At 38.3% G+C, this 26645-nt stretch overlaps 2 protein-coding genes across 2 annotated transcripts in view; one reads left to right on the top strand and one right to left on the bottom strand.

The window, feature by feature from the left end:
• The window catches only part of TECR (trans-2,3-enoyl-CoA reductase), a 32656-nt gene extending 25912 nt beyond the window's left edge, over positions 1 to 6744 (bottom strand). Inside the window, exon 1 of the mRNA XM_051971723.1 lies at positions 6642 to 6744. Coding sequence (XP_051827683.1) covers positions 6642 to 6656 — 15 coding nt within the window. The 5' untranslated portion in view covers positions 6657 to 6744. The remainder of the gene's footprint in view (positions 1 to 6641) is intronic.
• Positions 6745 to 8358: 1614 nt separating this feature from the next.
• Positions 8359 to 26645, top strand: part of DNAJB1 (DnaJ heat shock protein family (Hsp40) member B1) — a 48057-nt gene continuing 29770 nt past the window's right edge. Inside the window, exon 1 of the mRNA XM_051971717.1 lies at positions 8359 to 8571. The gene's annotated coding sequence lies outside the window, so the exon portion shown is untranslated. The remainder of the gene's footprint in view (positions 8572 to 26645) is intronic.

The following is a 26645-nucleotide window of genomic DNA, read 5'->3' as shown; positions in this document are numbered from 1 at the left end:
GACAAAGTCAGTTCAGAATCTACTTTACTCAACTTCAGCAGTAGAGAACTTCACAGCGCAGGTGCTTCCAGGTTGCTTCCATGGACAAGCTTTTGTTCTTGAAACACTCTAGCCAACCTGGCTATGAAGGCCTAAATAAACTTTCACAGCCTGTAGCCAGTTACTTCATGACACTATAAAGAGGGAAGGGAAAACCAAGGTTCAGGGGATAGTTTTGATATAAGTCTATGTCCTGTTTTGATTATGCTTGTGCAATCTCACTGCCAGTAGCATGAGATGTACAGAAAGGTGTACTGATTTATAATTTTAAATGATTGTGCTGTTTGTTCATAATGGGGATGTGTGTGTGTATGTATGTAGGTGCATATATACATCTTTCTCATAGTATCTAAAGTCATGTAAATATTTTGCTGTGAAGAAAAAAATTTCAGAAATTAAAAATAATTTGTTCCCCCAAAAAAAAATACTTTTTAAAGTAATAAAGGCAAGGAAAAACTGGATTATTCAAAATCAAGGTTTAGTCAAGTAAAATTAAATGTAAAGCTCCAATTAATGATGATAGAAACCACCCATGGCATCTCAACAAGTTCTTTGAAAAGTACTTTCACATATATTACCTCAGTTCATCCTCATAACAATCTAAGGTAGATTGCCCCCATTTTACAGATGAGATTACTATAATATATAGAAATTCACAGAATTACAAAGTTGAAAAATATCTAATCTAGACTTAAGTAGGAAATGTCCTCTACAAAATCACCAACAAACAGTGTACAACTAGACAGCTCTAATTGTTAGGACACCTTTATTTTGAGGGGAAATATACCTTTCAGCAAGTAAAAAGTTCAATTTCAGAGTTGCCTTCTGAGACCAAGCAGAGAACAAGTCCACAGGACAATCTTATTAAATACTTAAAGACAGTAATCATGTCTTCTGTAAGTCGTCTTCTTTATAGACCAAACAGCATCTAGTTCCTTCAATCCACACTACAAGGCATAATTCCAATTCTCTCACCATTTCAGTCACCCTCCTCTGTACAAACTTCAGTTTACCAGTGTCATCTCTAAAATGTGGCACCAAGAAGTGGCCACAACAGTCTAGACATTCTAGGAAAGTATGTTTTCCTGACTTTCCAATGCTCATAAAGCTAGTGAGTGAAAAAGTTGTGACATGAATATCAAGATTCTCTGACACAAAGTCAGAGGATCATAGCCATATGAGTTGAAAGCGACCTTAAATATCAAATCTAGTGGCTTTTTTCACCCTTTTGACTACAATTAAAAGACATGCTCTTAATTGTCCAATTTATCCAACACTTTTAAAGTATTCCTAAGCAAACTGCCTAAAGAGTCACTTACTGACAAAAGACTTTTAACACAGAACCTTCTCCTATTTCTGCTACTGTACTACAAATGACACCCTATATCCACATGGCAACCTATTTCCCTACTACAAGAAGTCTGAGTATTAGAGTAACCTCAGTGGGAAATTTTCAGTTGCCTGTGTCAGTACTAACAAGAAAGTGTTAAGTCCATATCTAAGTTTCCTAAGGAGAGCTGGACTTTATAATCTCTAAAGTCCTTTCCAGTTTTAGCATTCTATGACAATGATCTGACAAAGGCCTTCCTGAAGTACTCAATTTCTGTGCTAAAAGTATTGGGATTCTTTAGGCTGTGACAACCTGCCAGAGTTGAAATCCCCATTCCTAAAAACAAACCATATTCATGCATCAAATACCTTCTTCTACCTCTGTCTGATGTTTTGATAATTGAAAATGTTATTTACTAAGAAGGACTATTGAGCTTGCTGGTGCAGCAAGTCTGGAGATTGCAATATTAATATCCCAGCATATATCTCCTTACAGAGTCAGTGACAGGTGCAAATGTCCTGCAATGTCTGCTCTGAATAGTACCTTCAATTGCACTGGCTCCCCTGAGCTACTTGCAAGCAGCAGGACACATCCTTCTTAACCTAGGGTCCTTAGATCAGAACATATTACCTTCCCAACCCTAAGGGAGCCTCTGACATCACACACATTGTTCATAGAAGAGGGAGATTTTTAGAAATGGAAGGGTTTTAAGAGTTTGTGGACATCAACTTCTTCCTTGAGAGGATCCTGCGGCCCAAAGAGGTGAAGAGACTTGTTTCATAACCTCTTCACAAAGCAACCAACCCTCACTGCTTCTTCCTGATCCAACAATATCATTCTCTACCATCTACTATCTGCCAAAAAGCCCTAAAGAGACTAGCTTCATGAGTTGGGCTGGTCACTTGAGGCTCAGTTTCCTTATGGGTTAAATTACCTCCTTCCAGCTTCTAACAGTGGAACTCTAAATGCTGACAATAAGGAAGATGAGGGGTCGAATCTCTAGTTTTAATACTAATAATCTTCAAGACAGAGAGAAAAACTTCCCCTTAATGGCAGAGAAGTACAAGTCCTAAAACAGACCACTAAATACCATCAGGCAGATCAGTAGATCAGTAGTTTTACATGTGGCAGGGAGATTTCACTAGAGGGAGAGAAGTGTGGTTTTTTTTTCCCCTCACAATTTATGTAAAAATGAAAAACTATAAAATTGTCACTTTGTTTTAAAAGGAAAATAAAAAGGGATCAGAGTAAGATTTGGTTGAATCTCTACTTCTTTCCAGAAAGAACTTTGAAAGACTATTACAGAAACAAGTTATGGTTTAGTAAAGATTGGAAGGTGACAGATAAAGGTTTAACTTTAGTTGAAAAGGGCCTATGTGTTCAGTTGTTTCAATCATCTCCAATTTTTTGTTAATTCTTTTGGGGTCTTCTTAGCAAAAATAGTGTTTTGCCATTTCCTTCTCCAGCTCATTTTACAGATGAAGAATTGAGGCAAATAGAATTAAGTGACTTACCCAGGGCCACAGTAGTTAACAAGGGTCTGAGACTACATTTGAACTGACTCCAGGCCTGACCCTCTGACCAGTGCACCACCTAGCTGCCTACCTCAAGTGAATTGTAGCAAGAAATGACAATCATAGTTTGGGCTAAAGAAAACAGAGGGACTGAGCTTCCCAAAATTGTTTAGAGATGATCATGGGCTCAGTGACAAGATGTAGCAAGCTGTTTTTCCAATTAATCCTAAATTTTATTCCCCATTTGTAGAGGGGGAAGAGCAATTTTTAAAAGGCAATTACTTTCAGTGTGAGAAACTAACACTTTCACTCTATATTTTTATCCTAAGGTAACTCTAAACCCAGTTCTAGCTTTCAAGGAGTTCACTCTCAAGAAGATACACACAAAGATCAAAGCACATCCCAATCTAGTCCACATTTATCATGCAATAATAATAAAAAGGAGACGAGAGAGAAGGGAGAAACACCAAACATTTACATAGTACTTCAAAGTTTATAAAGCATTTTTCTCCAAAACAACCATGAGTTAGATAGTTCAGGTAATTAGTCCACTTTTTTATAAATAGGATATAGGATCATACAGCTACTGAAAAAACTGCACCATGAATACAAGATTTCCTGACTCCAAATAAAGCACTCATACAAGACTGGCTTTCTAACATTTGGTTTATGCCACTGAACAATTAATGACTCTTTGTTGGCCCCAAATAATAATCTGCATGAGGAATTACAATCAATCCATTACATACAATAGGAATCCATACTAGTTCTTACTTGAACCACTATAAATAACATGATATAATGGAAAGCAATTGTTCTGGCAATCCTAATAATCATGTTACCTCAAGCAAGTCACTCTCTATATATGAAATGAAGAAGCTGATCTAAATTGTCACTTTCCAAACTGTGATCAGACATTAACCACTACTGCTAAAGATGATCCATATTATTGTTCAAACTCTCTATCAGAAATTTACTTGGCAAAAAGGTCTTCCAGTCTCTGCTAGTTCTGCCAACCATTCTTCCATACAACAGCCCTTCAAAATTTAAAGAAAGCAGCTCCTGGATAAGTCTTCTCTTCTCTTCTCCAAGATAATTACCCCTAGTCCTTTCAAAAGATTCTCTCACAGCAGTCTCCAGTCACCTCATGTCATATTTACCTCATAATGAGCTTTCATAGAAATACTCATTCCTTCAATAAGCATTTATTAAGTTCCTGCTCTGCTAAGCATTAGAACTATTAAACTGAGTAAAAAAAATTTTTGAAGCAATTTTTGTTTGAAAATAGGCTTATTTTCCCCTACTTTGCTCTAAAATTTCCTCAATCTCTACATTATCCCAGGAATAAAGCATGATAGACAAAATGAGGATTAGAAGAGGATGCTCTTCCCAGCTCAGCTTCTTATTTGCTGTGATACCTTAGAAGTTACTTAACGTCTTGGGCCTAAAGTGTCTTCAGCTGTAAGATATGGGGAGACTTCTATGATTCTATCCAACTCTAACAGCTCTGAGCTGCTTTAAATGTTGCATGTTCTCTATGCTATAATCCTTTGGATTTATAAATTCTATCAAGAGCTGACCCCAAATTGTTCCACAGCCAAATCTGTCTAGGAAAGCCTCGCTCTAACATTTTGGTTCTATAGTTGCCAACTTAAGGTACTGGTGATTCATATGCTACTCTATAAACTATAACTTGAAGAGTGCTATCCCCTCTCTCTGCAGGGAAGAACACATTCACAGATGTTAATTACTAATAAATAATGATATTTTCCTCCCAGGTCCGGTCAAGGTTCAGTCATTGTGAACAATGGATACAAAGCAACCTCTTTCTTAAAAGAACCAAGAGATCTTTTATTGTTAGAATACAGAATTGGAGTTATCTGCACGTGAGTACAATGTCTTCTGTGTGATATAACCTGTGTGGGGGAAACTATTTTAATTTCAATGGTATTAAATACAACAAAATCCAAAAACACTTGGGCACATATAAATCCTACATAGCAAATCAAACTTTACTTTTTTACAAATGTTAGAACAAGGGCAAGGAAAAGGAAAAGGAGATTATTTTAGAAAGTCACAGCAAGCATAAAGTTAAAAAGTGAACTTTGAGATCTGATTCATTTGTTTCAGGGATGTCCAACTCTTTGTGACCTCTTTTAGGATTTTCTTGGCAGAGATGCTGGAGTAGTTTGCCATTTCCTTCTCCAGCTCATTTTACAGATGAGGAAACTTATGGAAAGAGATTAAGTCACTTACCCAGGGCCATACTGCCTAATTAGTGTCTAAGGCTGGATTAGTACTCAGGTCTTCCTGCCTCTTGGAAGCTCTACTTACTTCACCACTTAGCTGCCTTTAATTTTACCCAACAAATAAAAAATTGGTTAAGGTCCTATAGGAAAGATTCTCACAAAACCCTTTTTAAAAGGGAAAAAGACAGCAGTCTCCCAAAAAATAAAGGCATAATACAGAGAGTGGATACAACACTGGACTTGTAGTCAGAAAGACGCAGACTCAGTTTTGTTAATCTCTCCCAAGCCCCGATGAAAAGGGTTAAATTGGATGAACTCCACGGTCTCTTCCAAATACCAATGATTCTACAATCCATTAGACTGACATGATGATGACACAAAAGTCCCAGACTGAGTAATCAAGAAATAGGATATGGAGTTAAAAGAAACCTGGAGGTTTGGGATCTGTTTTACTACTCGTGTTAACTCAGGCCTCGGTTTCCTACAAAACAAAGGAATGAGATTACATGATCTCTAAGAGCCCGTCATGATCCTATGAACTGGGAAAGTTCTGATGGCATCCCTTGTAGTAACTTCAGCCTAATGGAACCCAAATTGCAAGCTAAATTACAAACTACTTCCCACTATGAGCCTCATTTTTATCAATTGTGAAATGGGCAGATTGGCCTGACTGATATGGTGAAATTTCAAGATCACCAAGAAATCTTATCAACTGTACTGATCATCCGGGACAAGTCTAGAGATGCTGCTACCAAGGCTTGCTACCACAGCAAGTTGCACAGCTCAAAGCTCACGAGGAGGGATAAAGAAAAGGTGTACAAAGGTCAAACAGGTGAAAGGTGACGCTGGAAGCCCCTTCCCGAAAAGAGCAGCAGGCTTGGAGCAAATTCTCCTCCCTCCCATCCTCCATCAGGATCGGGAGACCGGGACCTCTTCCTAACGAGGAGTAGGATCGATCAATCAATCCAGTGCCATGACGAACCAGAGCTGCAAAGGTACTGGGGAAAGTGGGTTCAGGACACCTCGACCCAAACCCTAGACTCGTCCCTCATTAGCACTATGATCTATGGCAAGTTTTTCCCTTTTCTGGGCCTCAATTTTTCCTTCTTTACAAAAAGAGACCCTTCCAGCTCGGAGAATTAAAACCTGCTCTTTGCACACAAACAGAGATGGGATCCTTCCCCTCCCTCCGGTCGCCAGGCTCTATTTCCAGGTCGTAAATACCGCCCCCCACCTTCCCCAACATGCGCACTGAGACCTAGCAGGGGCCGGAGGCAATTCATGCTCTAACTGCGCCTGCGTGTCTCCCGCAGCCATAGAGCATGGGGCTGTTTGGGGTTGAGGGTCACGGGGCTATTTAAGGTTTGCGCTGAGTAGTTAATTTTTTTAATGGCAGGGGTCTTTTCCTCAATGCAAAGTAGAGTTCCCCCTATGTCGGTGACGTCCCTCCCCGTCTCCTTGTTTTCCTCCCCCTCCTCTCCGCAGCTATAGGGGTCTGTTTCTCCTTACCTCATAGTGCTTCATGGCTCCCTCTTACTCGCGGGCCACAGCCACTTCCCAGCTCGCGACAATCACTACTACTGAGAGCCTCGCTCCCCTGCCTCGGCGACCAACGACGCCCGCCCACCAGCCCCCTGCCCCTCCCCCTCCCGCCTCGTGCGCGCGCCCGGCCGACCAATCAACGCCGAGTAGGAAGAGACGGCGCGGAGCGGGGATAGGGGAGGGAAGGAGGGAAGCTCTCCCACCTTTGACCTAGACCCGCGGCAAGAGCCTCCGCTGGACCTTAGCGGGCTACCTCCACGCGCCACACCGAGGACCAATGAGCTCGTGGAACCGGCGGCCGCTGGGGGGTAGTGAGACTGGGTGGGGGGGAGACAGCCTATCAGAAAAGGGAATTTGCTCTATCCTTGCCTCACCCCCACGCTTCCCTATGGAAACCGAAGGCAGCGACGGTTATTGGGGGCGGGGAAAGGAGCGGTTGAGTGACAGGAGGGTGGGACGAGCTGAAGGAGGAGCAAACATGGCGGGTGGGGGAACCCAGGTGCGAGAATAATAGGTGGGCGTCTCCGGACCCCAGCGCAGAGATGTTTTTATGACTTAGAGACCCGCCCCAGGAGGATTAGGACTGGCTGGCCGGGCGGGCTGAAGGGCCTCGGGGGAGCGTAGTGCCCACTGGGCCGCAGGGGAAGGGACCCCTAGAGGCCTCCCCATCTCTACGGGTTTTAGTGGGGGAGGGGGAGGAACTGCATGGCCCCTAACTCCTACAGGTAATCATATACACAGTTATAATTTGTTGTTAAGTCGTGTCCGACCCGTTTGTGACCCAAATTGAGGTTTTCTTGGCAAAGATGCTGGAATGGTTTACCTTTACTTCTCCAGCTCATTTTACAGATAAGGAAACTGAGGCAAACAGGGTTAAGTGACTTGGACGGTTTCATACAGCTAATGAGTGTCTGAAGTTGGATTTGAATTCAGGAGCATGACTCCTGGACTCCGGACTCGGTATTCTATCACTGAGCCACCTAGCTACTCCTCTATATGTGGGAATGGTGTACATGTATGTGTATCTATCTATTTATACATATTTTTAAAAATATATTCATCTGTCTGCTTACTAGTATTCAATTGGGAATCCCCTAAGGCTTAGCCAGGAATATATTGGACTATCAAAATTACAGGGCCAAATTTACAGATGAGGAAATTTACTGAAGGGATGATTGTTGCATGGAATTGGATGAAGCCTACATCCTTTCTTATCTGGACAGTCAGTCCTACCTTGGTCCATAATAGTAAGAATCAGCTCTAACTGGAAGACATTCCAGCAAGCCTCTCTGTAGCAGTTCTAAGACATGAAAGACAGCTGGATCAAAAAGGAGAAAGCAGAGTGCAGGCATCAAAAGGCCAGACATGATCTTGAACATGATATATCCTAGGAACTCATTGTGGATTGGGTTCTCTTTCAATTCCCAAAGATCAATAGGAAATGGCCAACTCCTAAAGAGAAGGGAGCCCCTCTTTTGGTAGGGATCTGGCAAAATCCAGAGCAAAGAGAACTACAACTGGAGCCACAAGTCTTGGGTTTAAATTTCACTTCAGTTATTTATTATGTGTAACTTTGGTGAAGCCTGCAAAATGTCTGCATAGGATTGGATGGGTCTCTAAAGTCCCTTCTAGCTCAGATTCATCAACTATATAACATGGTTTGGATCTTAGAAAGCTGAGAATGGCATCTGTTTCCTCCTAAGTTTAACTAGGGGGGACCACACCTGTAGAATGTTCAGAAGATCACATTTTTTCACCTTTTTCATTATTCTTTCCTCCAATGACAGTATCCAGCCACTTATCAGCATTGAACTACTCAGCTTCTGGTAGTTGAATCAAACTTGCCAGCAACTTCGACCTGGATTGAAGGCATGGGCAGACACAGAAATCAGCAAAGGTAACCTCCTGATTTAATATAGAAACAGGGCTTCAGGCACATTCTAGGTCAGTGAGTCATCCTGGTCTAGTCTTCTGAAAAACATGATTTTCCATTACCTTTTAGTATATTTTTATTGGGAAGTCATATGTCATAGCAATTTATCACCCTTTTGCTTATTTTCCAGAGGGAAGTAATCAATAAGTTTTCTGGTCCTGGTCCCACAAAGCTGTTAATAGAGCTCTAAAAGAGATAGCAGTGAGTGTGGAGTAGAAAATTGGCCTTGGAGCCCAAATGAACTGAGTTTAGGGTTTACCTGTGACACATACAGGGTGTGGAACACTGAGCAAGACACTTAAATGAATGTCCTAGGCAGTAAGACAATTAGTTGAGAAGATGCTGACCCTACATAGAGAGAGGGCGTTTTCTCTTCCAAGAATTACCTATATTGGTGAAATCATTGGTCTAGTCCCTGTCCTTGTCAAGTAGAAAGCACTAAAATTAAGAATGACCAGAAGCAATATGATTTAATTTTTCTAAGCCTGTTTTCTCTTGTATCTTTCATAAAGATTAATGAGTTGGCATGTCTAAAAACAATTTTTTTTAATTACTGGATATCTAGTATTTTGATCTTAGGTAGGCCATCTATGTGATAGTCATCCAACAGGGAAAAGCTTTCCAGCTTGGTGGGGACCTGTTAGAGTCTGTGTTCATTTAACAGAGGCTCTGAGAACCAGCATGACTCACCTGCAGGCTAGAATGAGACAGTGGTACAAAATTTCAGTGAAAATTTGAATCTGTGATAAAGAGATAATATTAAGTTAGTTACTCGATGTTAGAGTGAAAAGAGCACAGGATTTGGAATCAAGAAACCTGACTGTATCCCTGGGGACTTATTAACTTTTCTTGGCAAGTCATTTATCTCTGAGCTCATTTTCTTTATCCACAGAACAGCAATAACAATGTATTATCTACATCACAGATGTGTCTTGAAGAAAGCGATCTAATATTGATGTTTTTTTAATTTATTGACATATATTTCATTTTTGTTTCACCTACATTTCTTTAACAAATCCCTCCCCCTGTGTTCAGAGAGCAAAAAAATTTTAAATAAGGGGAAAAACAGTTTAGCAAAACTACAATATTGAGAAGACTAATATTATGTGTGGTGTTCCAGGCCCAGAGCCCCATGTCTTTGAAAACAAAGGCTGAGGTGTTTTCCCATATCTCTTTCTTGGAGCTGCATTTGGCCATTATAATTTCCTAGCATTTAGTTTCACTGGTTTTGTTTCCATTTGTATTGTAATAATCATTATGTGTATTATTTTTTCTGTTTTGGCTTACTTTGTATCAATTCACTAGTCTTTCTCTCCGTGATTCTTTGTATTCATTTATCATTTTTCATAATATTCCACTACATTTCAAAATCACAATTTGTTAAGCTCTTCCCCAGTCAACAGATGGCTATTTCATTTATTGCCACTCCAAAAAATATTACAAATATTTTGGTATAGAAAGAACCTTTCTTTTTGTCATTGACCTCTCTGGTCAATATGTAAAGGAATTGGAGGAAGAGGCAGAGCTGGCAGGGTTAAAAGGGGAAGTGAATAGAATGCTGAGATGATTACTTGAATTCAAATCCAGCCTCTGATACTTACTAGTTATGTGATCTTTGGCAAGTCACTTAACCCTATTTGCCTCAGTTTCTTCTTCTGTAAAATAGGGATAATAACAACTACTTTCCATGGTGGTTGTGAGGATCAGATAAGATAATTGTAGAGCACTTACCACATGCCTGATGCATAAGTTTTATTTATATGTGTGTGTATATATATATATGTTTATGTATATTATAGATGATCAAATAACATTTTTATAACTTTCTTTGCATAATTCAGAATTGCTTTTCAGAGTGGCTAAACCTATTCTATGCTCCAGTGCATTATAGTGTGCCATCTTTCCATAGCCCCTTCTACATTGATTTTTCCTATCTTTTCTAATTTGCTGAATACGAGATAAAATCTCAGTTGCTTCAATTTGCATTTCTCTTTTTAGTGACTTGGAACATTATTTTATATTGGAATGAGCTATTAATGATTTACAATTCTTTTTAGAACAATTTGGTAGTATATTTTGACCATTTATCTATTGGAAATATTTTTATTTTGAATATTTTAGTTGCATATACAAGGAGTCCCAAAAATCTTAGTGCAGTCTTAAGCTAAGCTACAAGACTTTTTGTTTATTTTTAGTTTGTTTTTTTATTAAAAGATTTTTATTTTTCAAAACATATACATGGATAATTCTTCAACATTAACCCTTGAAAAACCTTGTGTTCCAATTTTCTCTCCCCTCCCCTAGATGGCAAGTAGTCCATTATATGTTAAACATGGTAGAAATATGTTTATAGTTAGAAATATGTTAAATCCAACATATGCATATATATTTATACAATTGTATTGCTGTATAAGAAAAATCAAATCAAACAAGAAAAAAATTGAGAAAGAAAATCAAATGCAAGCAAACAACAAAAAGAGTGAAAATACTATGTTGTGAACCACACTCAGTTCCCACAGTCCTCTCTCTGGGTGTAGATGGCTCTCTTCATCACAAAATCATTGGAACTAGTCTGAATCATCTCATTGTTGAAGAGAGCCACATCGATCAGAATTGATCACTTAATCTTGTTGTACAACAAAACTTTTACAGGTGACTATATCTTGGATATCAGACCTTTGTCAGGGATATTTAATATAAAACTTTTTCCCCAGTCAATCACTTTTATTCCAGTTGTATTCATATTGTTTGTTTAGAAATTCTTTTCAATTTTCTGTAATTAAAATGATCTATTTTATCTTTTATGGTTGTCTCTATATCTCATTAGACTTCACACATTAATCTATACTGTGAAAAGTTTCCAATATGGTGGTCCTCTATTCTTTTTATGCTGTGATCTTTAACAGGCAGGTCACATACCCATTTTTAATTTATTGTGAAATATGAAGTGATATATTAGCCTAAAACAAATTTTTTAAAGTTTCTTCCAGTTTTCCTATCAATTCATGTTAAATAGAAATCCTCCAGATAATTTGAATTTATTAAACATCAGATTTTTGAGTTCATTTGTTCCATTTGTGGTTTGTTTCTGACTCTTGTCTAATCTTTCCCTGATGTATTTTTCTACTTTTTTTAGCCAATACCAAATAGTTTTTTATTGTTAGTACTTTATATAATTTAAGGTCTGTTGGCAGGCAACAAACATTTGTTAAGCACTTACTACTGTGCTAAATACTAGGGATACATAGGCAAAAGACAGTCCACTACTTTCAAGGAGCTCACAGACTAATGGGGAAGATACAACATGTAAACAACTATGTGCAATTAAGCTAAATACAGAATAAATTGCAGCTCAATAAAAGGGAGGTACTAGAAGTGAGAGATATTGGAAAAGACTGTAGAAAATGTGATTTTAGCTGAAATTTGAAGGAAACCAGGTGGCAGAGATGAAAAGGGAGAGAATCCCAGGCATGGGAGGATACCCAGTAAAAATGCCCAACATCAGGAAATACTAGGATCAAAGGGTATGGGGGAGATGTAGGGTATAATAAGAATAGAATTGGGGAATAAGGGAGAAAATTATGAAGGACGGAGCACTCCAGAAAGAATTTTTTATTTATTTGATCTTGATAGGGAGCCACTGGAAGTGGCTAGAGAATTGATAGACTTGCACTTTTGGAAGATAACTTTGGCAGAAGAATGGAGGATGGACTGAGAGAGATTTGAGGCAGAAGACCAAGCAGAAGACTATTGAAATTATCCTGGTGTAGGGTCAATGTCAGAAGAGCAAGAGAGATTATATAACAAGAGGTGTTAGGAAGGCACAATATTGCAAACAGGCCTTTTAAATAAATTGATATGAGAGGGGAGAGAATAAGGAGTTGAGGTTGATACCTACATTGTGAGCTGGATGGCTGGAAGGATGATGGTATCCTCAACAATAGTAGAAAAATTAGGAAAGGGCAATGATTTAGATGGCAAGGAGTCCTCAAACTACAGCCCTCGGGCCAGATGCGGCAGTTGAGGATGGTTATCCCCCTCACCGAGAGCTATGAAGTTTCTTTATTTAAAGACCCACAAAACAAAGTTTTTGTTTTTACTATAATCCTGCCCTCCTACAGTCTTGAGGGACAGTGAACTGGCCCCCTATTTAAAAAGTTTGAGGACCCCTGGAGGGAAAAACAAAGAGTTCTGTTTTGTAGATGTTGCGTTTGAGCTCTCCAGTTAAGATATCCAATAGAAAGTTAAAGATGCAAAATTAAAGGTCATAGTAGAGATAAATTAGGGCTGGATAAGTAGATTTGAGAATGAACATAGATATGATAAATGAATCCATAGGAGATGATGAGTTCACTAAATGAAGTAGAGAAAGAACAGAATCCTGTGGAACATCCATAATTAGTGAGAATGTTATGGATAAAAATTCAATAAAGGAAACTGAGAAGGATCAGTCAAAGAGTAAGCAGAGAATCAGGCAAGAAGAATTTCATGCAAAACTAGAGAGGAGAGAGAATATCAAGGAAAAGAGAGTACTGAAGTCAATCAACAAACCTGAGAGATCAAAGAGAATGAAGATTGACCATAAGATTTGGCAATAATGAAATTGTTAGTCACTTTGGAGAGAGCAGTTTAGCTCTACTTAATTCATTGTTTCACTTGATATTATAGATCTTTTATAGTCAGTCAAAAAGCAATTATTTAGGGTTATAGTTTATACCAGGCATTATGCTAATTGTTTGATACAAAGAAAGGCAAAACAATCATCACCCTCAAGAAATTCACATTCTGTGGAAGAAGCAAGATGAAAATAACTAGCTACATTAAAAAATATATAGCCTTAGAGAAGAAGGCAATAGCAGAATGTGAACTTCCTGCAAAAGATGGGTTTGAGCTGACTCACTGGAAGCAAGAGATTCTAAAGAACTGAGCTAGGGGAACAATAGCAAATGCAAAGATGCAGAGACAGGCGATAGAGAAAGGAAGGAAGTCAGTACTTAAGTATGAGGGAAAATAAAATTCAGGAGTGGAAATATAGTAAGGAACTAGATTATAAAGTACTTTAATGTAACACAGAAGATTTATTTGATCCTAGAAGTAATAAAGAGCCAGTAGAATATATCAGATGAGGAGAATAACAAGGTCAGACTTTAGGAAGGTCATTTTGGTAACTGTGTAGGACATAAATTGGAGTAAAAAAAGACTTAGGCAGAGCAATCAATTGGAAGGCTATGGCAATTTTGATTTTATGAGGTGCTGAGAATCCAAAATATGGTGGGGGCTCTGTGAGAAGAAATAAAGGGACACATATGAAAGAGGTTTTGACAACAGACTAGACACAGAGTGAGTGAGGAATTAAGGAGGTCCCGAGGTTTTGGGCCCGAGTGACTAAGAAAAAATGGTAGTGCTTAAAATATTAATAAGGAAGTTTAAAAAAACAAAGGGAGGGGGATATTTTATACATGCTGAGCTTGATATGACTGCAAGATATCCTATTTCAAGATATCTAGAAGACTTGGTATGAGAGTTGAGACTATAGTCCAGTCTAAACACCACCTATCACTGTACAGATCTGGAGATCATCTTTTGAGAGATGGATTTTGTTCTGACTTTGTCTTGCTCTATAAAGAAGCCCCCTGGCAGTTTGGTGTCGGGCTAAATCTGTAGGTCATAGAAACAGTGTCATCAGTTTTATTGTATCTGCCTGGATTTTTCACTAATGATTGTGACAACCCTCAAATCTTAAATTCCATAGAAGTGTTCATTATTTGCTAATCCCTAAATCAAAGGGGTGATTTCAGGATTCGATAAAAGTCAAAATTCTTTAAAGAAAATATAAAGTACAGCATAGAAGTAAAATGATAGTAAAAAACATGACAGGACAAGTTACCGGGCTGGTCTTGGAGTGGTGATAACCAAAATTCAAGTTGTATTTCTGCATATGTAGTTACTGTGACCTTAGATAATTACCCAGCCTCTTAAAGATCCCCTGGAGACTCAAAGACTATTACAATGTGCAACAACTGCTGGATCTGCATTGATAACGTTTGTTCAGTCCTTAGAAATAAAATCACAGGTAACATAGTGTTCCTATGGCGCCTACATTTCTCCTTAGCTGCTTTCCATCCACAGCTTAAACTGCTGCTTTTCTACAGCTCCTAGGAAATTCCTCTGCTCTCTTTGGCCTCAGGTAGTTCCTCTCTGTCAAGCCATAATCATTTAATAAGCACTTAACCAGACACTGTGTAGGTGCTAAGCATGCAAATACAAAAGTGAGAAAAATCTCTGTCTCCAAATAATTTGTAATTTACTAGGAGGAATGGTATTCAAAGATGAGTACATGTGGGATATATGCAAAATAATTACACAGAAGAAAGCAACACTGAAGCTGAGTCCCTGGAACAAAGAATTCCTAGGGGTGAAAATAAGCAGGGAGAGACTCCCTCCTCTGGCAGGAGAAAGAAGCTCAAAGGCCCTGAGAACAGTAAGTAAGCCATTCTGGCTAGAGGGAGAGGAATGAAGTTTTCAGGCTAGAAAAAGTCAGTTAAGCCAATTTGTGAAGGACCTTAAATGCTGAACCCAGGAGTTCACTTTTTGTCCTAAAAGCAATGGAAAGCCAATAATGCTTGTTGAGCAGAAAAGTAACATAGGCAGACCTGTGCTTTAGGAACATTAGTTTGACAGTGTGTGGAACATAAGATTACAAAGGCAGCCAGCATTGAGGAGGCCATTGCAACAATCCTGGCTAGAGATGAGGAGGAACTAAACCACAGCAGTGACATATTAGAGAGAAGGAAAAAGATAAAAATGATGTCATGGAGATAGAAATGATGAATAAGTGGAATGAGGAATAGTAATGAGTTGAAGAAAAGTGATTCCAAGATTGTGAACTTAAATGACAGGAAAGATGGTAGGACCCTCAACAGAAATAGAGAAATTCAGAAGAGGGGCTGGTTTGAGGGAAAAGGTGATGAATTTTGTTGGATATTGGAGATGCCTACATCTCCAAATGCCCAGTAGGCTGTTGGTAATGTGGGACAGGTCATCAAAAGGGAGACTATGGCTAAATATACAAACATTGACTTTGGAAGTTGCTAAAGATGGACTGCTAAGCTTGGAGTTAGGAAAACCTGAGTTTAAATCCTATCTCATACACCATGCATTTGCCACTTGTTAATGTGAATCAAATAAGAAAATGTGGAAAGTGCAAACCTTAAAATGCTATATAAATACTGTTGTTGTTTATAGATCAGTGAGTCATTTACACAAAAATAATCATTGAATTATAAAGTCACCCAAGAAGGGAAATGTTAAAAAAAAAAAAAAAAAAGATAATAATGGGGCCCAGGACAGAGCTTTGACTGATGACCCACAGTTAGTGAGTATGAACTAAATGATGATTTCTTTAAGGTAAATAAGAAGGAGCAGGTCACACAGAATAACTAAGAGATAATAGAGTTAAGAAAACCAAGAGAGGTAAAAGTGCTGTCAAGAAGTCAGGAAAGACGAAGGAGAAGAAAATGGTATCAGATTTGGCGATCAAGAGCTTTTAATTTTTGGAGTAGTTTCCATTGAATGATGAGGGAAGAGGAAGCTCTTCTCCCAGCAAACAATGTTAATTATCATTAATTGAGAGAGTGGGAGGAGAGTGGTGCTATGGGAAGCTTAAAATGAGAAAACTGAAAGTGCAATACTGAGCTGGTTAAGGCAGGTCCCTAGGTAAGATAGAACAAAGTGGAGCCAGAGTAAAGATAATAGCTTGTGAGAGAGTACTGAGAGGGAATGAAGTGAGAACAAAACCGATGCGTGAAGCATAAGGTGGCTCTGTGTAGATGAAAGAAATTCTGTTCACAGAAGTGGAAATTGTGTGGTTAATGGCCAGTGAAGGGATTGATTATGGTAAGAGTAGCACTGTAAATCTTGGTAATTGAGATAGAAGAATTGGGAAGCTAGAGTATTTGAGGGAAATTGATGTACATTTTGAAATACCCCAGTAAAAGGGCAGGATTAGAGATAGAAGGGGATTCTGTGAAAACAAGTACTGAATCCTTTGGAAAAAAAGAGGGAGAATGACTTGGGGTTGATTGATAATTACCACCCAAATCTGGATTGGGTGATATATTTGGATAGTGTGACCTTTGATGGAACTGCAGATACCGTATTTCCCCAATAATAAGACCTATCCCGAAAATAAGCCCTCCCCTTACTGTATAAGATTCCTCTAAAATAAGCCTCCCCCAAAATAAGCCCTATTGAGATTGCTACTGTAGTGAAGGTGATCCCCTGCACTACACGCTACATTACAGTACCCTCTGTATGCACCGTCCCCCCACCCCAATCCCCACCCCCCGGTGAAACGCACACCGCGCTCTGAGCTGCATCCAATCAGAGCTGCAGCAGTGAGCGCATCGTCCTGTTCTTTTTTTTTTTTTTTTAATAACTTTTTACTGATAGAATCCATATCAGGGTAATTTTTTACAGCATTATCCCTTGCATTCACTTTTGTTCTGATTTTTCCCCTCCCTCCCTCCACCCCCTCCCCCAGATGGCAAGCAGTCCTTTACATGTTGAATAAGTTACAGTATATCCTAGATACAATATATGTGTGCAGAACCGAACAGTTCTCTTGTTGCACAGGGAGAATTGGATTCAGAAGGTATAAATAATCCGGGAGGAAAAAAAAAATGCAAGCAGTTTATATTCATTTCCCAGTGTTCTTTCTTTGGGTGTAGCTGCTTCTGTCCATCTTTGATCTATTGAAACTGAATTAGCTCTCTTTATCGAAGAGATCCACTTCCATCAGAATGCATCCTCAAACAGTATCATTGTTGAGGCATATAATGATCTCCTGGTTCTGCTCATTTCACTTAGCATCAGTTCATGTAAGTCTCGCCAGTCCTCTCTGTATTCATCCTGCTGGTCATTCCTTACAGAACAATAATATTCCATACCATTCATATACCACAATTTACTCAACCATTCTCCAATTGATGGGCGTCAATTCATTTCCATTTTTAGCCACTACAAACAGGGCTGCCACAAATTGGGGTATAAGCCCTCTAGAAACACTGCTGGATCAAAGCATCCTGTTCTTCCCCAGTGATTTGCTTGCTGGTGCCATTGAGAGCAGTGCCGCGGAGAAGAACTGAGGCAGGACAACATAAAAACCCGGTATGTAAGCGGGAGTGAGGGTGCATGACGGAGGATAAAAGGGGCATGATGGAGGATAAAAGAAGAACTCAAGGGGCATGATGGAGGATAGAAGAAGAACTCAGCCAGCACTCACCGCACTAAAGAAATGAAGAACTTCCTTGCAGAGAGAAGAATAGATCAAGTAATGATTTCTGCAGGAATGACTGCCTATCTCCAGACCCTTGATATTGCAATAAACAAGCCATTCAAGGACTATTTGCACATGGAAGTCAATGACTACATTGAAAATAGAATGGAAAGAAATCAGCGTGGAAACTTTGTAAAGCCCTGTCTGCAAGAAGTCATGACTTGGATGAAGAAGTCATGGGATAAAATTACTGACAGCTGTGTCGCCAAGGCACTACGAGCAGGTTACCTGGACAAGACATGTTCATTTAAAGAGAGCTATATTGCTGGACATGACAGATTGGGTCCACTTCTTCTGAAGGAAATAGAGGCGCAAGACATCCAGGACGGAATTCAGGGTATGGACACTTAGGACAATGTTGTTGAAGAAGATGACATGATCATTATTGAATAAAGGTACTTTTTTTTGTTCACATTTACCTGTTTATTAAAATTGCTGTCAATGTTCATTAAAATAAGCCCTCCTCTGAAAATAAGCCCTCTGGTGTTTTCTGTCCAAAAAAAATAATAAGACAGTGTCGTCTTATCGGGGAAACACGGTAGAGAAGTTACTAAGGAATGACAGCAGAGAGAGATTTTGGAAATAGTTAACTTCCAGGACAGTAAAGCGAAGCTTCTTAAACTGTGGATCTCAATTGTAGTGGGCTGGAACACTGGAGAAGTATACTTGAAACAAGGTGTTAACTCAGTGGAATTGATGAGATGATGATTCTCTAGTTCACATACTTAGTATGGTGATGTAATGGTTCTCTAAATTCACATATAATTAGTATGCTGTAATGATGTAATATATATATATAAGGTATATAAGAGATAAGAAGGAGCAGAAGATAGACTTTCTATCTATGACCAGCCTCATGGTGGTTCTCCTGCCTCCTTCACTCCTCCATTAAGACCAAGGACTCAAGCTGATCCTGAGGCCCTCCAGAGAGCTAGTCCGGACTTTACATTTGGTGCCCAAATGTGGGCTCTAGGTGAGGTTCTATACAAATCAGCTCGATTTTAATCAGAAACACAGGGCCTTGCAAAGCAGGGCACTCTCAATTCCATATGGATTCTCATAACTGAATATGGGAGTCACAAAATTATGATTTATCAGTAAATGTTTGATTTGCGTATTTTAAATACTCAGAGTCATGCAAAAATTTCTCAGATAAAAAGAGGGTCAAGAGTGAAAAAAATTTAAGCCTTATTTAAAGGAGGGTCAAGGGCACATTGTCTTTCAGAGGAAGGTAGGTTTCCATGAGTATTAAAGATGTAAAATATATGATTATATAGTTCATATGTATATACACATACACGTATATAAAATATATGAGGATGAGGTATTTATAAAAAAATATACATACACTAAATACAATATATGCATTATAAATTGTAGTTGGTTGTCTTTTGTCCTCAAAGACATTTCTCTATTAGAGTCAAGTTAGTATGTCTGATTATTGCTGATCAGACCAATACAACTCAGAATGCTCTGCTATAGGTTAGACACAAGTAATCCTTGTGAACATTTGGGGTGGACTCTCAAATTTTGCGCATCTTACATTTCTGAACTAATTCAATTCTGCTTTGTTCATAGTGCACAGCACCTTCTCTGATGACGGCATGCCATGGGCAGACATGCCAGTGTCTCCCATATCATACAATTAGCTCTAGAGTTCTTAAAAGAGATCTTGAAAGTGTCCTTCTATCTATCACTTTTTCTGAGCACTCTGGGAACAACTTGTCCTGTGTGAGTTCTCCATAAAATACTTTTTTGGCAAGCATATACTTGGCATTCAAACAATGTGGTCAGTCTAAGAGGGTTGTGCTCTCTGCAGTAGAGTTGGAGTGCTTACCAGTTTGGTTCAAGAAAGGACCTCAGTGTCTGGTATCTCATCCTGCCAAATGATCTTCAGAATCTTCCTAAGACAATTTTAATAGAAGCCATTCAGTTTCCTGGCATAGTGCTGATACACTGTCCAGGTTTCCCAACACACAACAATGAGGTCAGCACAAACAGCTCTGTAGACCTTCAGTTTGGTAGTCAATCTAATACCTCTCCTCTCCCATACTTTCTTCAGAGCTTTCCAAACACTGAGCTAGCTCTGCCAAAGATTGTGTCAACCTCATTATCATATATTCATCCCTGGAAAGTATATTGCCAATGTAAGTGAACTGAATCCACAGCATTCAGACTTCTCCATTTGCTGTAATGATAATTCCACATATAGATGCTGTGGTGTCATCTGATGGACCACATGTGTTTTCTTGGTGTTGATTATTAAATTAGTACAAACAACAGAGAATCCATACTTTATTGCATCTCTGTTTTGAAGGCTACATTGAGTACACAACATCTGCCAACATAAAGTCATGCACCAACACTCCCTCCACTTTAGTTTTGGCTTATAGTCTTTTCAAGTTGAAGAATTTACCATCAATGTGATAGCTGACCGTGATGTTATATTTGTCCTCATTGAAGACATCAAAACATCATGCTAAAAAACATGAGAGCAAGCACACAGCCTTGTTTCACTCCATTGGTGACTTGGAAAGTGGAAGAACATTGTCCATTGTCCAGAAACCCGGGCAAGTATGTCATCATGAAATGCATTTACTATACTAATGAACTTCTCTGACCAATTTCTGGGTATAGGATGTGGTCAGGGAAAACTAGTTTGTCTGAGATGAGGGCTGCCAAATCCTTTACAGGGCCGATTTGGTATCCACCTGATCTAACTAACTCTTACCTGTGGCTTTAAGAAACTGTAGCATGCACAGCATCTCAATAAATCGTTTCAGCAGACAGGCTAAATGAGATTGAGAGTAACCAAGGAGTCTCAAACCCTACAGTGAGCGAATACATGTGAAGGCTTCCAGAATGGGCAAATAACAATTTGTTCCCATGGCCATGAAGGCAAGTGAAGCAGGTGCTGTGGAGTGCCTAGAATTTGGTTAGATGTAGAAAACACCAAGGTTATCTTTTGACTCTGTTCTACCACTGGAAGAGAGCATAAAGCCTGATGACTTTGTGCAGCAATGCCTCATCTAAATCCAATTTACACAAGAATCAAGAAACACCACCATACCATTTCTACCAATCTTAAAGTCCTGTGATGATGGGCGAGTGATGAAATAGTAGGTACAGAAATACTGGGAGTTGTAGTGAAACCTTGCACACAGGCAGCTCAGGCCATAAGGTCATCATCACCCTGGAAGCAGCAGTGGGATTTAGCAGCCCCCAGGTGTCTTGAGAAGCCTTATAAATGTTAAAGCTTTGTTATCAGTCACTGTAGGACAGTTTTGATACATTTATTCTTTTTTTTAAGTATAATTTATTTTTATTTATTTTTTAATAACTTTTTATTGATAGAACTCATGCCAGGATAATTTTTTACATTATCCCTTGCATTCACTTCTGTTCCGATTTTTCCCCTCCCTCCCTCCCCCAGATGGCAATCTTTTGCATGTTGAATAGGTTACAGTATATCCTGGATACAATATATGTGTGCAGAACCAAACAGTTTTCTTGTTGCACAGGGAGAATTGGATTCAGAAGGTATAAATAATCCGGGAAGAAAAACAAAAATGCAAGCAGTTTATATTCATCTCCCAGTGTTCTTTCTTTGGGTGTAGCTGCTTCTGCCCATCTTTGATCAATTAAGGTTCTCTTTATCGAAGAGATCCACTTCCATCAGAATACATCCTCAAACAGTATCGTTGTTGAGGTATATAATGATCTCCTGGTTCTGCTCATTTCACTTAGCATCAGTTCATGTAAGTCTCGCCAGTCCTCTCTGTATTCATCCTGCTGGTCATTCCTTACATAACAATAATATTCCATAACGTTCATATACCACAATTTACTCAACCATTCTCCAATTGATGGGCATCCATTCATTTTCCAGCTTCTAGCCACTACAAACAGGGGTGCCACAAACATTTTGGCACATACAGGTCCCTTTCCCTTCTTTAGTATCTCTTTGGGGTATAAGCCCAGTAGAAACACTGCTGGGGTATGCACAGATTGATAACTTTTTGAGCATAGTTCCAAATTGCTCTCCAGAATGGCTGGATGTGGTCACAATTCCACCAACAATGTATCAGTGTCTCTGTTTTCCCACATCCCCTCCAACATTGTACATTATCTTTCCCTGTCACTTTAGCCAATCTGACAGGTGTGTAGTGGTATCTCAGAGTTGTCTTAATTTGCATTTCTCTGATTAATAATGATTTGGAGCATATTTTCATATGTCTATAAATAGTTTCAATTTCTTCGTCTGAGAATTGTCTGTTTATATCCTTTGACCATTTATCAATTGGAGAATAGTTTGATTTCTTATAAATTAGAGTCAATTCTCTATATATTTTGGAAATGAGGCCTTTATCAGAACCTTTGATTTGATACATTTATTCTTGGAACAACCTAAGAAGATTGAGAAGACCTCTTCATAGGCTATAAAAGTTATAAAACTTAGTTTTCTTAAACAAACACAAAACATTCCAAGCTTGAGGGCAACATTTTCTCCAATACATATTTTCTTGATGTGACTATTCTCTATACCAGAACAAATTGTTCTTGTAAATTTCTGGAACCAAAAAATCATCCCTTGGTAGCTAAAGTTTAGCTAGACTAAATCTTGGCAAGAACACTTTTCCCAGGTTTATAATAATAATTATTCAGACTGGATAGGATCTGACAGAGATGATGATCCAGTAGCAGAGCCTTAGAGAATTCAGAGTTATAACAATACCAAAGGACCAGTAATGAAACATGCTACCCACTTCTTCACAGAGGAATGACAGACTTCAGATGCAGAATGAGACACCTTTTTAAGACACCTGGCCACTTGGCCAATGTGGACATTTGTTTTGATTGGCTATGCTTATTTACCAAAAAGGTTTTTCTTTTTTTTTTTTCTTTTTTTGGTTTTAGGGAGAGGAAAGAATAAAAGGGGGAAAGGAATTAACAATACAATTCTTAAACAAAAATATAAAAAAATTGAAGGAATCACCATCAAGCAGGATAGATTTAAAATGTTATATCTTGAACTTATTTTGAAAAACAAGCTGTATCTACTAATAGAGATTCCCATTTCTGTTCTACAAGTAGACAGAAATGTTCATTTTATTTGGGTGTTTTTTGTTTGTTTGTTTGTTTTTGCTGAGGCAATTGGGGTTAAGTGATTTGCCCAGAGTCACACAGCCAGGAAATATTAAGTGTCTGAAGTCAGATTTGAACTCAGATCCTCCTGACTTCAGGGCTGATGTTCTATCCACTGTGCTACCTAGCTACAGGGTTGTTTCCATGTCACAATGACTTGTCAAGAGGACATCTTTAAAAATTAAATTTAAAAGAACTTACTTGTTCTATACAATGAAATCTTTTTATTTTGACCATTTTGGTTGAAAATCTTTGAAAAACATACCACACAGTCTTTGCCTCTGGGTTTGTTTGTTGTTGTTGTTGTTGTTGTTTTTTGATTGGTTGGTTTTTTGATGAGGCAGTTGGAGTTAAGTGACTTGCCCAGGATCACAAAGCTAGTAAATGTCTGAGGCTAAATTTGAATGCAGGTCCTCCTGATTTGGGAGCTGGTGCTCTATCCACTGTACCATATAGTGCTCCCCTTACTCTTCGCCTTTGTAAAGCAAACATACCAAACATAATTTAACCTTTTCTCAATGATTCACAATTCGGTTATAAACATAAATTATCACACTTTACTGATAGAAAACCACACAAAAAAAAGCCTTATTTAAATGTGTAGAATTTTTTGCTTGATACATTCATTTTATGGTCCCAAACTGCGATGCTTTTTAAGTTTAAAAGCCTGTTTTTTCTGGTCCTGCTCAATGGACTATATAATTTGTCTGATGACCAGACCTCCTAAGTTCAAAACAATCATCAGGCTTTTTGCTGAGTGATTTTTAGTCACAGCTATTCTCAAGGATTATTTAATAAGTTACATAATGAGAAACTTAAAAAAAAAAGTTATAGAAGGGCAGCTAGTTGGTGTAATGGATAACAGTACCAGTCCTGAAGGTTCAAATCTGACCTCAGACACTTAACACTTCCTGGCTGTGTGACCCTAGGCAAGTCACTTAACCCCAATTGCCTCAAAAAAAAAAAAAAAAAAAAGTTATAGAGAGGTTAGTTTGTATTTGTCAAGGTAGAACCCATGGTAATTTACAGATCTTTGAAATATTGAAGTGTCTCCTTTTTATATATTTTTTGCCTTCTTATTATCAGCTATTTTTCTAACTATGTTAGCAGATTGTCTTACTCTTATAGTTCCCCTTCCCCTTGCTACTTTCAGTTTGTTATAGGTTTATAAACCTAGTAATCATTCAGTCAGTTAATTTGTTATAGAGTTAAAATGTGGTAATTATTCAATCAACAAGTATTTATTGAAAATTTACTCTTTGCCAGAGATGCAAAGAAAAGGCAAAAATAATCTCTATCCTCAGATATCTTAAATTCTAATATAGATATGTTCATAAACAGGTTTATATACGATACAGCATACAAAAAAAGGTAACTAGATAAATCCTGCAACTAGAGGAGATAAGACCTAAAGAAGGTATAGTTGAATTGAGCCTGAGGGAGCCAAGGATACTAACAAGCTGAAGAGGAAAGAATATGGAAAGACTATCAGTGCAAAGACATGGAGACAGAAGCTGATGAGGAATGGTAACTAGTTATAACTATATATAACTATATATATAACTATAACATTATAACTAAGTGTATAGTAATAAGACTAGAAAGATAGGAAAGGCCCAGGATTGGAAGTGCATTAAATGTCGATATAGGAAGCCACTGGAGTTTATTAAGCAGGAAAATAGAATGGTCAGACCTACACTTTACAAAAATCACTTTTCCAACTGAATAGAAATGGTTTGATATATTTGTGAGGAAATGAGTAGAGACTTGAAGCTATTAGATCAATTAGAAACTTATTGCAAGAGTGCAGACAAGATGTAATGAAGTCCTGAACTAGGGTGATGGCTATGTGAGTGGAGTGAAAAGAACATACATAAGAGATGCTGTAAACATAACAAAAGCTAATATAAAGAAGTAGGAAGATAAGCAGCATCATGTGTGATTTTTCACCAGGCATATGTTCCTACTTCTAATAATGTTACTTTTTTGCTATTCCGCACTAAAGTACTCTTCATTGATCCTGTTGTGGAGGTTGCCAATGTTGTATAATTTCTAAAAGGGCCCATCATTCCAAAAAGACTTTTAAGTCATGGTCTGGTGATAAACTTTCAATCTGTGATTGAAGAACAGCGGACCTCCAATTCTGAAAGCCTTATTGCCTGGAAGGTACCATCACTAGTAGACCACTAGTTGACTAAAATGTAGAGTGATACTATGGTTTGCATAGGTAAAGAAACTGTTCATAACAATCCTACATGGGTCCTTTGAAGTTTTGGGAAACTACAAAGGGCTATAGTTGAAAAAATATAGCTCTTTATGTTACCTCACTTGAAAGAAAACAAACCCAGTGGGTGGATAAGATGGGACTTTTCCAGCTTTTCTAGATCATAATTTAATTAGCTAGTTTGGCTGTTTTTCAGCATGTAAGTTAGACTATTCTCAGAACTATATGAAGAGAAGGTGGAGTTAACACAGGACAGGCCAAGGCTAGTGAGGAAGGAATGCTGCGTCAGGATCTGTAAAGGTGTTTCCCCAGCTTTAGTCTGGCTTGCTCTGAAATCCTGTGAAAACTGGCATGGAAATAACAATGGAATTTTCCCAGCTGAAGATTCCTAATAATGAGGCTTATTCCTTTCTGCTGTGGAGATTCCCAGAGCACCCATTTCCTCATGTATATCAATGAGCTTCTCTGTAGGTAAGAAAAGTAGTTTGGAATCACCAAGTTGAGTTCACTTCTTAATAAGTTCAGAACCCATGCTCTAAGGGTCCCAGCATTTTGCTGTTTCTCAGTAATGGGAGAGACTCTAGAACATAAAGAGGAGCCTACACTTCTCAAGTGTGAGCTTAAGATTTGGTCTAAAGTCCATCCCTCTTTGCTTATCTGAGCATTAAAGGTATGAGTAGAGAAGTAAGAAATCCAGATGCCAACAATGTAAGATTTTAGCCTGCTTTAGTTTTACCAAATGTATTCACCAAGGCAAAAAAAAATAGGATTGTCTCTCTCCTTAACACATACTCCTGGTAGTTACCGGTGATTTTTCCCTTTTAGGTTGCCTTTAAGCTAACTTTTTTTTTCTTCTAAATAATGTGTTCCAATTACATGTAAATATAGTTTTCAAGATTCATTTTTGTAAGATTTTGAGTTCCAAATTTTTTCTCTCCCTCCCCAACTTCCTTTCTCTCAAGACAATAAGCAATATGATGTTATACGTTTAGTTACTTTAAACACATTTATGTATTTGTTATGTTGTGAAAGAAAAACTCAGAACAAAAAAAGGAAAAACCATGAGAAAGAAAAGATAAAATAATTTTTTAAAAAGGGTGAAAATAGTATTCTTTTATCCTTACTCAGTCTCGATAGTTCTTTCTCTGGATGAGCATAATACTTTCTAATCCAAATCTGTTGGAATTGTCTTGAATCCCTGAATTGCTGAGGAGAGCTGTCTTATCATAGTTGATCATCACCACATAATCTTGCTTTTAAAATATTCTCCTGGTTCTGCTGACTTCATTCAGCATTAGTTCATGTAAAACTTTCCATCAAGTTTTCCTATAT

This window comes from Antechinus flavipes, chromosome 1 (genome assembly GCF_016432865.1).
Source record: "Antechinus flavipes isolate AdamAnt ecotype Samford, QLD, Australia chromosome 1, AdamAnt_v2, whole genome shotgun sequence".
NCBI classification, from domain to species: Eukaryota; Metazoa; Chordata; class Mammalia; order Dasyuromorphia; family Dasyuridae; genus Antechinus; species Antechinus flavipes.
The sequence above is the reverse complement of the archived record's forward strand: the minus strand, read 5'-3'. Positions and strand labels throughout refer to the sequence as shown.